Here is a 14913-nt window from a genome sequence, read left to right as displayed (position 1 = left end):
CTATTCTTAATATTTTCATCTATATATTTTATAAGTAACATAGAGATACAGAGACTTAATCATTTAAAATAAAAAAATTCAATAATAATTCATTCATTGAATTTTTTATAGAAACTTATTCGTCATTTAGAGTGAACAAAATTCATTGAAGTTTTGGTAACTACAAAAAATTTCATTTAAAATGGAAAAATCATTGTCATTCATTTTTGTTAATTATGATCGGTGGAAGTTAAAATAACTACAACTTGGGGGAACATGAACCTAGAAGCCTCATCCTGGTCCCTCTTCTTGTCTGTTGGCGGTGGCGTCGCCACATTCTACGAAAGAATATTATTTCTCGATTCGTCCAACTACTCTTTTAGGATAATCATTACCAAATTTATATCCCATCATCACTGATCTAATCGATCCTACCCCCAATTCAATTAGGAGGAAAACCCCTCAACCCCTCTTCCAACCAGTATCTTTTGCTTTGACTTGGAGTCCATTTCAGTCATTTTAGACACACAAAAGCCCTAAGCTGTAACATGCTTGACTAGTCTCACCAGAGGATGGAAGCTGATGTTTCCATCCCCCTTTAAACCCTAGTTTTCCCTCCTCCTAGAACGAATAACTTGGATCTTCTTAGGGTCGTTAATTTTAGTGGGTTCGTGAATTCAGGAAAAAAAATGTTGAATCATTGTGTGTTTTGCAGCTTTCTCTGTTTGATGGCTTCCGGGGCGATTGCAAATGTTGTTTTGATGGGAAATAATGTTACTTTATCTTTTGATGACATCGAAGCTAACTTTGGTGAGTTTGGTAATTTGCGCACTTTTTTTGGTTCTCTGTTTATTTGATTTTATGGAAGTCACTGAACTGAAGCTCAAGCTGATCGGGATTATTATTGCGTTGAATTAAAGTAGCAAAAACATGCATAGTTTGTTAGAACATATTCTGCAATTCCAAACTTGTTACATATTGTTTGACCTTGCTTAAATAGAAGTATCTTCAGGATAGTTTTCTGTACAAATGTCTATGCTTGATTGATACATAATTTTCTTGTCTAGAAATCACCCCCTTTGATTAAGATAAGGGTTCCATTCTTGTGCTTGTGGTATGTCATGATCGGTCATCAAGTTGTCGCTTGTAAGTAGGATGGATTACTCTTGACACTGTTGCATGTTTCGTTGACATTTTTCCAGCTCCACCTCTGAAAGGGTCTGGGGAATGCGGGACATTGTTTCTGGCTGAGCCATTGGATGCTTGTGCACCTTTGACTAATAGCTCGATTGCAGACAGCATAAACCCGTTTGTATTAATGGTTAGAGGAGGATGTGGCTTTGAGGATAAAGTTCGAAGGGCACAATCTGCAGGATTCAAGGCAGCCATTGTCTATAACAGCGATGATAGTGATCTGGTTTCAAGTATGGCCCTTCCTTTATCCTCTTTTCTATCAGTATAACTTACATTGTGGTATCCTTTATGTAATTAAATATACTCATACAGGTATTTGATGTATCTTGCATTGTGGCATTGTCCAAGACATAGTAGGCATACCGTTAAAAACGCACTTTGAATTGCTAGGTTCACCTGTAAGACATTATCTTTCATATTTTATAGTTTGTTTGCATCAGTACCTTTGATATCCAAGTGTAAGAAATACATCCCAAAAGTAGCCGTATAAATGAGAATTGGATTTGTACATTTTTAGTCATTGGTAAGTAGAACTCACTTTAGTGTCATTCTCATGATGTAGAATAGCTAAGAGAACATGTGTAGCACATGTTTCATACACATTGAACTCTTGTGCATATCATGATTATAAGCATCAGGGTGATCTTCTTAGTTTAGCCGACCTAGAGTAGTTCTACTCTTTTTTGGTTAAAGAATCCTTTTAGACGGTAAGTGTTGGAAGGTGTATCATGTATGTATATGTGTGAGTGTATGTCTATATATAATCCCTTTTGAGGTGCCTTTTGTCATACGAGTTCCATCATTTTTCTCTAGTTCAATCAAATTTCCTAACATAAATTTTTTATGAATATGTAATCGAAGTGCATTTTTTTGGGGGAATTTCAATGGGGAAACAATAAGGAATGGAAATAGAGAACAAGAGTCATATATATTCCACTCTTTAGATGAAAAGGAACATGGCTATTCGAGAGGCCACACTCTCCAGCATCACAAGGGAAATATTTGCATGACCTACACCACCTACATCATCCCTCTTTATACTAGATTTAAGTTAAGCTAGTACCCAAAATACCCCTTCTAACCCTTTGTAGAATAACAAGTATGGATGGGCTTGGGCCTAGGTCGAATGACGTTATTCCGCACCACCTAGTCCTCAAGGTGGATAGAGAAAATAGAGGAATTGTGATTGCCCAGTTACAACATTTCCCAAACTCGCTGTCGCTAAACTCAACCACTTCCAAAATATATGCCTCACTTTCGACCTTGTGTTGGTGAGTTTATAGGACGCCTCACTTGCCTTATCAGCTAGAGCATGATATTTTATCGAAACTACAATATTGAACAAAACTTTATCCTTTATCTCAGTCTCACACTGTACAGCCAAATGTTGGAGCCATGGTGTGAGATGCCCAACAAGCTTACTTCCAAAAATCGAAGGCATATAGTGATAACTAAGGTCAAGAAAATCTTCAATCTTTTTCACAGATTCCTTGATAGCAATGGTGGATTGATCTACTTGAACCAGACATGATAGGTTTACTGTGACCTTATATAAAAAAATGGTTGCAAGACCAAGAGGAAAACAAGTCAGTTGCATGGTGATATGCCGACCCAAAATAAAATTGATGTCAAGATGCAATTGGGCCTTGCTTGCCTTGAGACGTCTCATGAGCTACTTATGGGATGGGCCTAAATTGATTCCAACGGATCCATGAAATAATTTGAGATCCACTTTTTTCTTTGCCAAACGCCAGATTAACAATCAATTCCCTTAAACAATCAATTCCCTGGTGAACCAACCCGAATAGGAGGAAAATTGAATTGGGTCTAAATCTAAAGGGAAAATTATCAAATCTTGATTGTCAGCAAAATGTCTTTGTTTTAGTTGTTTCACCCTAATGTTGTGGCTGCCAATATCACCTCTTCAACTAAGCCAACATTGACCAAAATAAAAACTCTCACATCTCTTTTGACCAATGCTATATGCTCGATTCCATTCATTACCTATCTGAGGTTTCTCACCATTGTCAATTGTATTCATAGTAGGTGTCGTCTGAAAATCAAGGCCAAACCTCTTGCAAGTATCCTTAAAAGAAACATGAAAGAGAGAGTTTGGAACATTAAGATTGCTTTTGTCAGGTGTCTGTTCATGTTGTTGAAGATATCTACTATGCATTTCTTTCCCACGATTTTTAAGAAATCCCCCACTTCCCCATTTTTCTCTTTAATAAACTCCACCTCTTTTAACGATACCTCCACCTACACTAGTGTTTCTTCCTCCCCAATATGATTTCTCTCCTTAGTTTCTTTCAGTTGAGTCCCTATATTGACCTTGGAGATTCCTTTACGAAGATTCTTTTTCTCATCCCCAAAGAGAAACTGCAAGATTATAGGGAACGACCCAATTACCCAAGCCCATGCCTGGATGATCAGCCTAGGCCTTGGAAATAAAGAATCATCTTCTTGTGAGGAGCAAGGGACAAGTGTAGGGATACGATAGATCCAGTTGATTGGTAGTGAGAAAAGACTATAAATAAAGTATGTTGGCTATTGTTGTGAGGCATGCGAGTAATTACCTTTCTGCTAAGAGATTGGGTTGTTAACAGCTTGGACCTTGGAAGAGGGTTTACCAGTCCTTTGGTTATCCTTTGATTTTGTTCTTACAACCATATGATTCCTTTATTCAGATTTGATAAGTTGATACTTACTGTTCCGTTCTCTATCAATTTGATTCCATTGCCAGGTAACGATGGCCGCTCCCGAGACTCGGGTGAATACCCAATTGCAATCAAGGATTGATGCTTAAGACGGGAAAGTCGAAGCCCTCAATAACAAGGTGAAGGATCTCTCCTTGTTGATCAACTCTATTAAGGAGATCCTTAATGAATTGCCCAAATCTCTCGAGAAGTTGGCGAAAGATTACCAAAAATACCAGGGCACACAATGAATGGGAGGCATTAGCATTTAAAGGTAATTCGAAGATGGCTGATCACGATTTTGGTGAGAAAACCCTAAATTGAGGTCTGGAATCTTTCGTTAGAAACAACCATTTTAAAACCACCATATTTTCCATGCCTAAAGTAAAGCTTCCTGTATTCGAAGGAGTAGATCCAAGGGGATTGATTACCAAGGCTAAGCTCTATTTTCAGGTTCACCACACTCCTCGGAAACTAAAACTAACTCAGATGTGTATGGATGGTTCAACTCTCAATTGGTTGACCAATTTATTAATCAAACACCCACACACCACCTGAGAGCAATTTCAAGTAACATTGGTGACCTGATTCGGTGGGACTAATATATTAATACACACAAAGCTTTGGGATCTCTGTTTCAAGGAGATATTGATGAGTAGATAGAGTTTCGTACGCTGTCTGCCTCCCCGATCAATCTGAAGAACAATTGATCAGAATGTTTCTTCATGGTCTTCAAATCGATATCAAAAACTGGGTTAGAGCCCTCCGCCCTGTTACGTGCAACCAAGCAATGGATCTTGCCTGTCATGTAGCAACAACCACGACCATTCATGGGGATAAAACCAACGCAAGGGATAAAACCTCGTTCAATAACGAGACTCACGGTTTGAACTAATCCTGGAAATACACCCAAAAAGACTCAGCCCTACGCGCGTAGATAAGCCCAATACCTTTAACTTAATTAGATAGGCCCAATCCTCCTACGGGCCAGGTCCACTATAGAGTCTGCGGTACTTCCAAAACCAACATGCTAGTCCACCGATATCCATGAACTCGACATCTTACTAAGCAAGAGTGGGAAGATCGATGCACATAGGTTATATTTCGGTTGTGGGTAGAAATAATCTCCTCAACATAAGTGCGTTGAGGGACAATTTCGTGTGATTTTGTTGACCGACGGCGAAGAGTTGGGTGAAGACGAAAAGATTCGTTGTATCCAAGAAAAGTTAGATTATGATATGGCCCCAGGTGGACTGTAATGCACTCGAATTCTATGGGTTGGCATCAGACTCCTTTTCGACCTTGATGACGCTTAAATTAGCGGGAGAATTACGGGGCATTTTTGCCCTATTTTTGGTCGATAGTAGAGCAACACATAACTTCCTTTCTAAACAACTAGCAGTAACTCTGGGCCTACAAATTAAATTAATAAACCCCCTTTCCATCAGTTTCAGCCTTTAGGGATGGTACTCGGGTTCGGATTTCAAAGATGTGTCGTGGAGTTTCAATACAATTGGGTACCTTCACTTGCGTTGTAGATGCCTTAATCTACGATTTTGGGATCCTTAGACATGATTCTCGGCATAGCTTGGTTAGGACCTGGGGGATGTCGTTTTTAATTGGCAGACCCAACAAATGTGGTTTTGGAAACACGAGACTCTCAACTAGTTGCATGGAGTCTCGTCTTCACCTTTCAACCAATCCTCGTTAAATACATGGCTGGAAGAATAACTTGGTCTCTTATCGGCAGATATAGAGGCTACAACAGCTCAGCAAACCCAATTGGAGACTCCAATTGGTTGAATAGTTGGGACACATCTTTGATGGTCATGGGGGGTGAATGGGACCGTTCAAGATCTCGGCCATTCAAGATTAGCCGGCCCCAAAAATACCAAGGTTATCCGGGGATTTCTTGGTTTCATGGGGGCTACAGGAAATTCATGAAGGATTATGGGAATATGACGGCATTAAAGAACATACTTGGGAGGATGCAACTGCCATTCAAACTCGGTTCCCTGATTTCAGGCTTGAGGACAAGCCTGCTCTTTGCAGCATTGATGGGGAACGACCCAATAGCCTAAGCCCATGCCTAGATGATCAACCCAGACCTTGGAAATAAAGAATCGTCTTGTAGTAAGGAGAAGGGACAAGTGTAGGGCTCTGATAGACCCAGTTGATTGGTAGTGAGAGAAGACTATAAATATAGAATGTTGGGTATTGTAGTGAGGCATGTGAGTAATTACCTTTTTGTTGAGAGAATCAGCTTGGGCAGAGGGTTTACCAATCCTTTGGTTATCCTTTGATAGTGTTCTTACAACCATATGAATTCCATTGATGGTTATTTCCTTTGATTCAGATTTGATAAATTGATATTTACTATTCCATTCTCCGTCACAACAATTTAACTTTTTCCAGTTGGCGGTAGAGGTGCTAAAAAACCGATCAACCCAACCCAACCCAAAGCGAATAACTCAACCCGAAGCAACCCAATGTCTAATCGAGTTGTAAAATCTTCACATCGTAGTTATTGGGTTACTTCAATTTGAACCCAACCCAACCCATGAACCCGATATCCTTTTATTTATTGGATTTAATATGATCATTGAGTCTCTATTAATATGTACATTAGACGATTACACCATCATGTATCCTCTTCAAATACATGTATTTTCAATCTATTCTCCATCTTTATATAACTCCTTTGTATGTATGTATAGTAATTGTGAACATAAATATATATGCAAATTGAGAAAATTAATTGAATGTGATATACTTAAGATTTAAGAAGTATGGATATATTGTACCAAATGGTTGTTGATGAAAAATAAATTATGAGTAAAGAACAACAATATTTTGATGTACCAAAGTATCAACCTAACCAATCTGTACAGTTTCGGTGAGTCAGGTTGGGTTGGGTTAGGTTAGGTTGAGATTTGCCTTTAACCCGAACAACCCAACCTATGAGCACCCCTAGTTGGCGGTTGCAAGGAGCATTGTAGACTAGAATTGTCCATCGGTTCACCACGTGGTGCGGTTGGCGGTGGCAACGGTGGTGATAATAGCGTTGATGGCAGCGGGGGTCTGCCAGGGCGGCAACAACAGTGATTGAGGTTGTACTTTGGCAACGGTGGTGGTCGTAGCAGCTGTGGTGGCAGTTTCTAATAATCGACGCTCAACCAAAATTCCCCATGCGCTGTTAACACCAGAGAGTCCATCGAGAAGTTAATTGTTCGTGTTACTTTGTGCATAAGACTGACACAACTTGAAATTACTTGATTGGCTTGGGCCATACTAGATTTACTAATATGGGCCTTAATAACATTTCTGTCTTTTCTTTTTAGGACTGATATCCCACGCTTGATCTCCGCTCTACGGCCTTTGTCCAGTTTCATGGCTATGCTGTTAAAATCGCGATATTTCGGCAATATATCGAATATCAGTCTCTGGAAAAATATTGGTGGTGAAATATCGGATCCGATAATATCGCCGATATTTACCAATATTTCACCGATATTTTGATGGAAAAATCGGTCCGATATACCGATTTTCTGTAAGGCAAATGCTTGGGCTTAGTTTTTTGGGCCTCTTTATTTGGTTAATCAGTCAACACATATATTAGGTTTCACACTTGTTCTCTTTTCGGTTCATCACAGTTCACGCTTCTTCTCTTCTCGGGTCTTTCACAGTTCACGCTTATTTCTCTTCTTGGTCTCCTTCATCTTCACGGTCTAGCTTCTTTTCTTTTCTCGATCTCTTTCTCTTCTCAGCAAATTGTCAAGTCTCACGAAGAAGTGAACGTATTAGATGATGTTGACTCGGATGCCCGAACCTATTGCTTGCGATTAGCTCGTTTTTGAACACTTTTCCCATTTTGTTTTGTGAGACTTGTTTATGTGATGTTTTAATTTTGAAACTATATTTCTAAACTCTAATTAATGCATATGATGTCTATGGATGCATATATATAATATATATATACATATATAATTCTAAGAAATATTATATTAACCGCTATTTTGGACCGATATATCACTGATATAACCGAAATATAGAATATCGGTCCTGACCGATATTTTGTATTTTGACCGCAGTAACAGCATAGTTCCATGGTAAAGAAGACCACAGTATCATAACCGACTCGAGAAACACTCTAGTCCTACTTGAGATCCAGACGTAATCATGTGGTTGTAGAAATCTGATTAGAGATATTCGCAACAACTATGGATGAACAATTGGCTGAATCATATGTCATTGTATTTCAGATACATTCGCCTTAAAATACATTCGCCTTAAAATACCTTCACAATAATCGATCGAATCTCCTTTTTCTTCATTCTTCTCCTCCATTTATGATCACTGTCTCGACTACGAGGCTATCATGGCTGATTAGGATTAATTCCCTAGATGGCCCTTTCATTGGTGGTGGTAAATCCTCCGGGTAAGACAACCGATGATGGAGGATTGGTGTGGAGGATAGTTTTGGATCGGATGGTAAGTATCTCAGCCCAGGGTGTGGAACGAAACTTATCATTTTCAATCCTCATCACTGCGAATTCCTGAGTGATGAGATTATTCTGATCACACGGAAGAGCTGTTGAAGATAGGAAGCAATGGACCAGATCACCTTCTTCATGGATTTCAATCTTCTATGCACTTGTATCTATCTCCATGGATTTGGAACTACTCTGATGCCAATTTATTATGAATGGGATTGATTCAAACAACTGAGAGTTTCAATGGAAAAACAATATGGAATGGAAACAGAGAACCAAAGCATATGTATTTCACTGCTTAAATGAAAAGGAACATGGCTATTCGAGAGGCTGTACTCTCCAACATTACAAAGGAAATATCTGCATGCCCTACACCTCCTACATCTTCCCTTTTCATACAGGATTTATTGCAAGTAAGTACTCAAAATACCCCTTCTGATTTCTTCTACAATAACAAGTATGGACAGGCTTGGGCTTAGGTCAGTGCATGACAAAATCCTTAGTAGTGATTGAGATATGATACCATATTTGTCAAATTGATTTTCCCTTCTCTTTTTGTCCCGAGTTAACCATGTTAGTTGATACTTGCCCCAAAATAAGTGTTCACATTTCTATTTTAGTTTGTTCCAAAATATATTACCACTTCCAAGATAGATATTTATAGTTTACTAAATTTTCAGCTTTACCCTTAATTATGACACAAATATTTAAGAGTGATGAGATGGAGAGAGAGAGAAGGTTTGCTTTTACTGTGAGGAGTAAAAATTGTCAATCCGTTAATTAAAAAGTGTAACGGTTATAGATTTCTGAAACTGTGTTATTGTGGATATGATGTTATTAATATTGGAAAATGATGTTATTAATATGATTGTGAGAGTATACATATGTAATTGGTAATTTTTTTCGCTTTGACATGTATTTGAAAAAACTATAAATGACCAGTGACCACTATTTTGCCTATATTGAGAAAGGGGACATTTAATGCGGGATGGATTATGAGTGTGTTTACTTCTTAGTGCTTGATAGGCATTATTTTAGAACAAGTTTGGTTCTCAAGTTGGCTGTTGATGATGATATATGAATTCTTTTAATAAAGTGAGGGATTGACAACATTTCTTATCAATACTGTTTGTGCATTTTCTTTTCTTAGACATTGGGCTAATTTCTGCACAAAAATATGAAATCTGTTGTATTTCAAACATCTTACTCAGCTATTCCTTGGTGATTGTTAACGTATTAAGTTCGTACAAGACACAATGGGTTTACTTAATACTCCCTCTGTCCCAAAATACGTGCCTACATTTCTATTTAAGTTTGTCCCAAAATAAGTTTCTGCTTCCAAATATAGGTTGCTAATTTACCTATGTTGTTAATTGCGGTCCTATAGCGGTTAGCGGTCCTAAGTGAAATAGTGGTTCTGCTAATAGCGGCACTAATCACTGCAATTAGGCCACAATTTTGATTTGCAATAGCGGTGTGAAAACTGCAATAAGGAGTTGGGCCTTCAGTTGGCATTCTAAAGGGTCTAGAGAAGTCGGTTAAGGGATTACGAGCTTGGGGGATGATTTTAATTTGCAATATTGGTGTGTAAACTCGCTATTCCTCTCTCATCCCTTCTATTCCAGTCTACTATTCTACATCTTCTCTTCACAACAACATTGTCTTCCAACAGCGATTGCTCGTCATCTCTTCTATTCACGTGTTCTTATGTTCATCTTCAAAATATATATTATGTTATGTATACATTCAAACATTTATATATAATTGTAATTATTACATGAACTGCTATTTGTGAACCGCTATACCATCACGATATCCGCTATATCAAATCATGGTCCTGACCGCTATTTCAGGTTTTGACTGTTGTAACAGCATAGTAATTTACTCAATTTTCAACTCTACCTTTATTATGACAATGAATATTAAAAAGTCGATAGAGATGGAGAGAGAGAACGTTTGCCTTAATCATTAATGGGTAAATTTGTCATTCAGTTAATTAAAAGGTGTAATTTTTTATTATGGCATTTATTTTGGGCCGGATGGAGTATTCAAATGTCTAATCTAGGCTCTTTATAATTTTAGTGGCAGGGAGCTCAGCTGGTATAGTTATACATGCCGTATTTGTATCAAAAGCATCAGGCCTAAAGCTCAGAAAGTATGCTGGTATTACTTCAATAGAAGTGTGGATCATCCCAAGCTATGAGAACTCGGCATGGTCAATCATGGCCATATCTTTCATTTCCTTGCTGGCTATGTCTGCGGTACTGGCAACTTGTTTCTTTGTCCGTAGGCATCGCATTAGACGAGAACGTCCACAAGCTTCTCGTGTTCGAGAATTCCATGGGATGAGTAGTCGGCTGGTGAAAGCCATGCCAAGCCTAATATTTACAGCTGTTTTAGAAGACAACTGCACGTCAGCAACATGTGCGATATGTCTTGAAGATTACAATGTTGGGGATAGGCTTAGAATTCTGCCATGCCGACACAGTAAGTCTTCTCTTTTGTTTATTTCTATATTGCTCTACCAGAGGACAACATGAGATCTTTTGCTTCTCTTTCTCTGTATCCACTTTGAATAATGATATCAATATCACCTATTGTAATCATAAGATCTTCATGATGAAGACAAGGAAAAAGATAAAGAAACGGAATGTGCTTATGGGAGTGACTTATTTCTGGAACCTTTTTAAGCCTCGCTTCTGTTAGAAAGTGGTGCTGAGGTTCGTAATTTGTGGTGACAGTTATACTTCTAAAAAACACGGGGTCAGTCTCTATGTGCATGATTAAGATTCGAATTCTTAATGTTTTGAAGTAGTCTTTTTGTCTCGGTATAAGTTATATTCTAGACTAATACTTCAGATTAAGAAATATAATGACAATGGAAAAAGTTTTTAAACCCCTCAATTGGGCTCTTGCCTCTAGTGAGAACACATATTTTAATGTCTAAATTGCATGATAACCAAGGGAAGAGAAACATGTTGTAATGGATAAGATCCAGAAAAATGTTGTAGCTTTAGATAGATGCTTATGCATGTGGTTAGTGCATTTGTCCTCATATATGCTTGAGTGAATATATCATAAGACAATTTGGGAGGACCTACAAGGATTCATTTAGTATATAGGGCTTGACAATAAGATTTTTATATGATCATAATGGTCATTCATGTAGAGATAGTAGAGGATTGGAAAAAATTCATAGAGGTTTGGATACGATAGTAATAATTAAGGACATGACGATATTAACTTTGTTCCGAATAGGATTAAGATTCTGTGCCATGCCAAATCGTAAAATTGTACCTCAAAGAGTTTCTAGTCAGACAAAGTGGACTTATTGGCGGAATCCGCATTAGACATGCTTGCTGACCAATGGAATGAGAAATCCAATTTGGTGGTGAAATGTAGAAGGCCATCAAAGAAGGCAAGATGTGGAAAGAGATGATGGCATGCATAAGGGGATGGTAGGTGGGAAGCAGAGGAAGTAGACGTCATAGCATGAGTTCTTTGTCAGTGGAACACGGAGGCATGAGAGTTTATTAAGAGGATAAAGGATGCTATGTACTCTTACATGATTGTAGAGTAAACAAAATGAATAGCAAATCTAGAAGCTAAGGGGCCGTTTGCCAAGCGCTTACCCAGGCAAGTGCTTACCAAGTCACATTACCTTACCAGATGAATATGACAAGTACCAAAAATTTTACCCGGTAAGAGCGAAGGAAAGGACCGAGAGAGTTGTTGCCATCACTTACTGGGTAAATTGTTGCATATGATGCCATTTTGGTGGACTAAAATCTTACTCTGTACCAGGCAAGTGTTTAGGTAAATGGCCCCTAAGAAAATAGTAAGGGAAGCTATTGGTAAAACATCTAAGAAATTATACAAAAGAATGACTTACAATAGTTGGCTATGATAAGAAAATGGAAACTAGGGACCTGTCTCACATCAAATGCATCAAAGAGAGTACCAATGGCTTCTAGTCAAGGATGTGGTTAGAGAATGGAGGGGTTATATTGGTGCTTGTTCAATGGAAATAGTGATAGGAGTGCAGGGTAATTAATAAGTTAATTACATGCTACTTATAGAAGGTTTACACCTATAGCTCCATAAAAGATGAAAGTCGTTAAAACTATTGGTTTGATATAGCTTTCATATCAAGGTTGGGGACCCATTATGGAGGAGGTAGCCATAGTACGGAGCAGTAGTTTCTTTTCGTAAGACCAAGAAGATGCACTTTTGCCTTAATCCTGATCTACTAATATGTGTACTGATAGATCTTGTGCATAGTATTTGATGGAACCACAGGAACTAGCTACTGTGCATGGTTTCAAGGTCGACACATATCAAAAGATTGGTTTTGTTCTATGCCATGAACATATACAACAAAGGTTAATTCTTGCATTAAGAACTCATGGGGATGTGGTATTTGCTGAAGGTATAGCATAGTGTTCCATGGAGAGTAATGTTAGCTCTTCAAAATAAGAAAGTTTATGTGTGATGTATGTGCATGTGATTATATATATGTTTGATTATGTAAATGAATGTGAATGCAGCAGAAGTTGTCTCTACTCTTGTTGGGTTATGCAAATGTTTAATGTTAAGTCCTTTGATTTAGGGCAAGGTTATTAGCCGCGTAGTGAACTTAATGGGACAGCTTATTCGGTCGGCTATACATGACTGTTTGGTAGTGGCATAGTGGTATAGAAAGTGGCTTATTCAGTAAGCTTTTACGGGGAAACTTTATGCAGAAGCCAAGTTTTTTTCCCATACCTGCCCCTCCCGATTGAAAAACACGCTTCTTCCATCTATGAAAGAAACCTCCCAAACAAAAACCTCCTCAATTTATAGACAACTCTATCCATACAGGACTTAACGGAAAAGCAACCATCAGGTTGCAAAGAAACTTATCCTGTCATGATTTTGGCTAAAGATATTGTGTTTGCTTAGTTAGGCTATATAAGCTTTTAATGTAAATTCGAGGTTGAGAAATGCAGCCCAGAACCTAGAGGTTTTAGATTAAAGCTGATTTAGTAGGGAAGCGAAAACATGTCGTAAACATTTCCAGACATGACATGTTATGGAAGATTCCTGTTATTTGGGATTAGTATTATATGAAGGTGGAGATATTGACAAGATTGTCAGTTCAATGATAAGGCAGGATTCTAGGATAAGATGGGGTCTATAAACTGTTGACAATCTTTGGGATCTATTATGGGATTTAAAAGTCCCATTGCAACAGAAATATATATATATATATATATATATATATATATGTAAGCTATATAAGATGGTGGTGGGACCTGTTAGGGTAGAATGCTTGGCCACCAAAGACAATATGCACAAAACATGAGATAATTGATTACATATTCTGTAGTTTGCAATCTCATGAAATTTTCTGTTCTTTTTGTTGTTGACAGAATTTCACGCAATTTGTGTGGATGCTTGGCTAACTTCCTGGAGAACCTTTTGCCCTGTTTGCAAGCGTGATGCGAGAACCAGCACGGGAGACCCACCAGCATCAGAACGCACGCCATTGCTTTCGGCTTCTGTGGCTTCGTCAACTATATTATCTTCTACGTATTCATCATCTTATGCATCTTCAAGAGCAATACAAATTGGCCAAGCATCTCCACATACAGGTTCTAATATCCATTCTGTCTCTTCGAGCACTCGCTACAATCTGCAGTCACTTCAATCCCCATATCTTAGTCCAACACGAAGCTCATTAGACATTAGGAACGCTTCTTCACATAGATCTTGTGCCTCCCATTTGATCTCCTCAAACTCCTTGGGATACCCTTCATTGTCGCCACTAAATTCCCGACACATGTCTTCATATTATCCCAGTCCAGTAAACGCTTCATCAAGTTTTATGTGGTCCTCTAGTCAGCAGCCTCATCCTTTGCGCCATGCTGACTCTGCTGCTAGCTTTTCTCCCTTTGCTTCAGCTCAGTCCCTCCCAGAATGTTGAAACTATCTATCCATCTATATCTATCTGTACATTAATTCTACTTTCCGCTGATATTGTTGTGTTGCTTTTCATCTTTATTTCATGTTTGTGATCGGTGAGTTATACTTATTTGTTTGGACGGGCATATTAGTAGACATGGTATGGGTTGCTTTTATGAAAGTGAATAGTGGATACACAGCTTCTTGTTTATATGCAAATTATGGATTGTACCCCCAAAGTTATTGTTGAGCAGAATCTATAGCAGATTTTTGTACATTGTAGTATGATGGATGGTATGTAAAATCATCTAAATAAAGGGTTTATTTTGCACTCATGGAAAATGTACCATTTCATTGCCAATAGATACATACATATACATAAATATACATGAGAGAGAAAATGTAAACCAAGTCATTTATATAAATTGTCGATTTTATTAGTATATTTAGTGAAATTTTTTCATGAAATTGTGTTATTTTTGTTTTTATGTAAAAATTAAATTTTTTAATTTATTTCTTATTTTGATGAAATTTATTTACTAAAATTAATAGAATGAAGATGATAACGTCTACAATTAATGTCTCTCCACAATAAAAAACTACTATTC

The 14913-nt window shown here is 37.9% G+C and overlaps 1 protein-coding gene across 3 annotated transcripts; it reads left to right on the top strand.

The window, feature by feature from the left end:
* The first annotated feature begins 312 nt into the window (after positions 1-312).
* On the top strand, positions 313-14639 carry LOC112502863 (receptor homology region, transmembrane domain- and RING domain-containing protein 2-like). Of its 3 annotated transcripts, XM_025106876.1 has the most exons (4): positions 313-789; positions 1182-1403; positions 10445-10849; positions 13774-14639. In XM_025106876.1, exons 1-4 carry the CDS (start codon positions 669-671, stop codon positions 14325-14327), a joined length of 1302 nt encoding a protein of 433 aa, XP_024962644.1. In that variant the 5' UTR covers positions 313-668; the 3' UTR covers positions 14328-14639. The 3 variants fall into 3 exon arrangements, with proteins under 3 accessions (XP_024962644.1, XP_024962646.1, XP_024962645.1); XM_025106878.1 differs by lacking the exons at positions 313-789; positions 1182-1403 and adding an exon at positions 4016-4143; XM_025106877.1 differs by lacking the exons at positions 313-789; positions 1182-1403 and adding an exon at positions 7873-8775.
* Positions 14640-14913: the final 274 nt, after the last annotated feature.

The sequence above is a fragment of the Cynara cardunculus genome, unplaced genomic scaffold, assembly GCF_001531365.2.
Source record: "Cynara cardunculus var. scolymus isolate 2C unplaced genomic scaffold, CcrdV1 Un_Scaffold_2085, whole genome shotgun sequence".
Classification (NCBI taxonomy): domain Eukaryota; kingdom Viridiplantae; phylum Streptophyta; class Magnoliopsida; order Asterales; family Asteraceae; genus Cynara; species Cynara cardunculus.
This window is presented reverse-complemented; position numbering and strand designations above follow the sequence as displayed.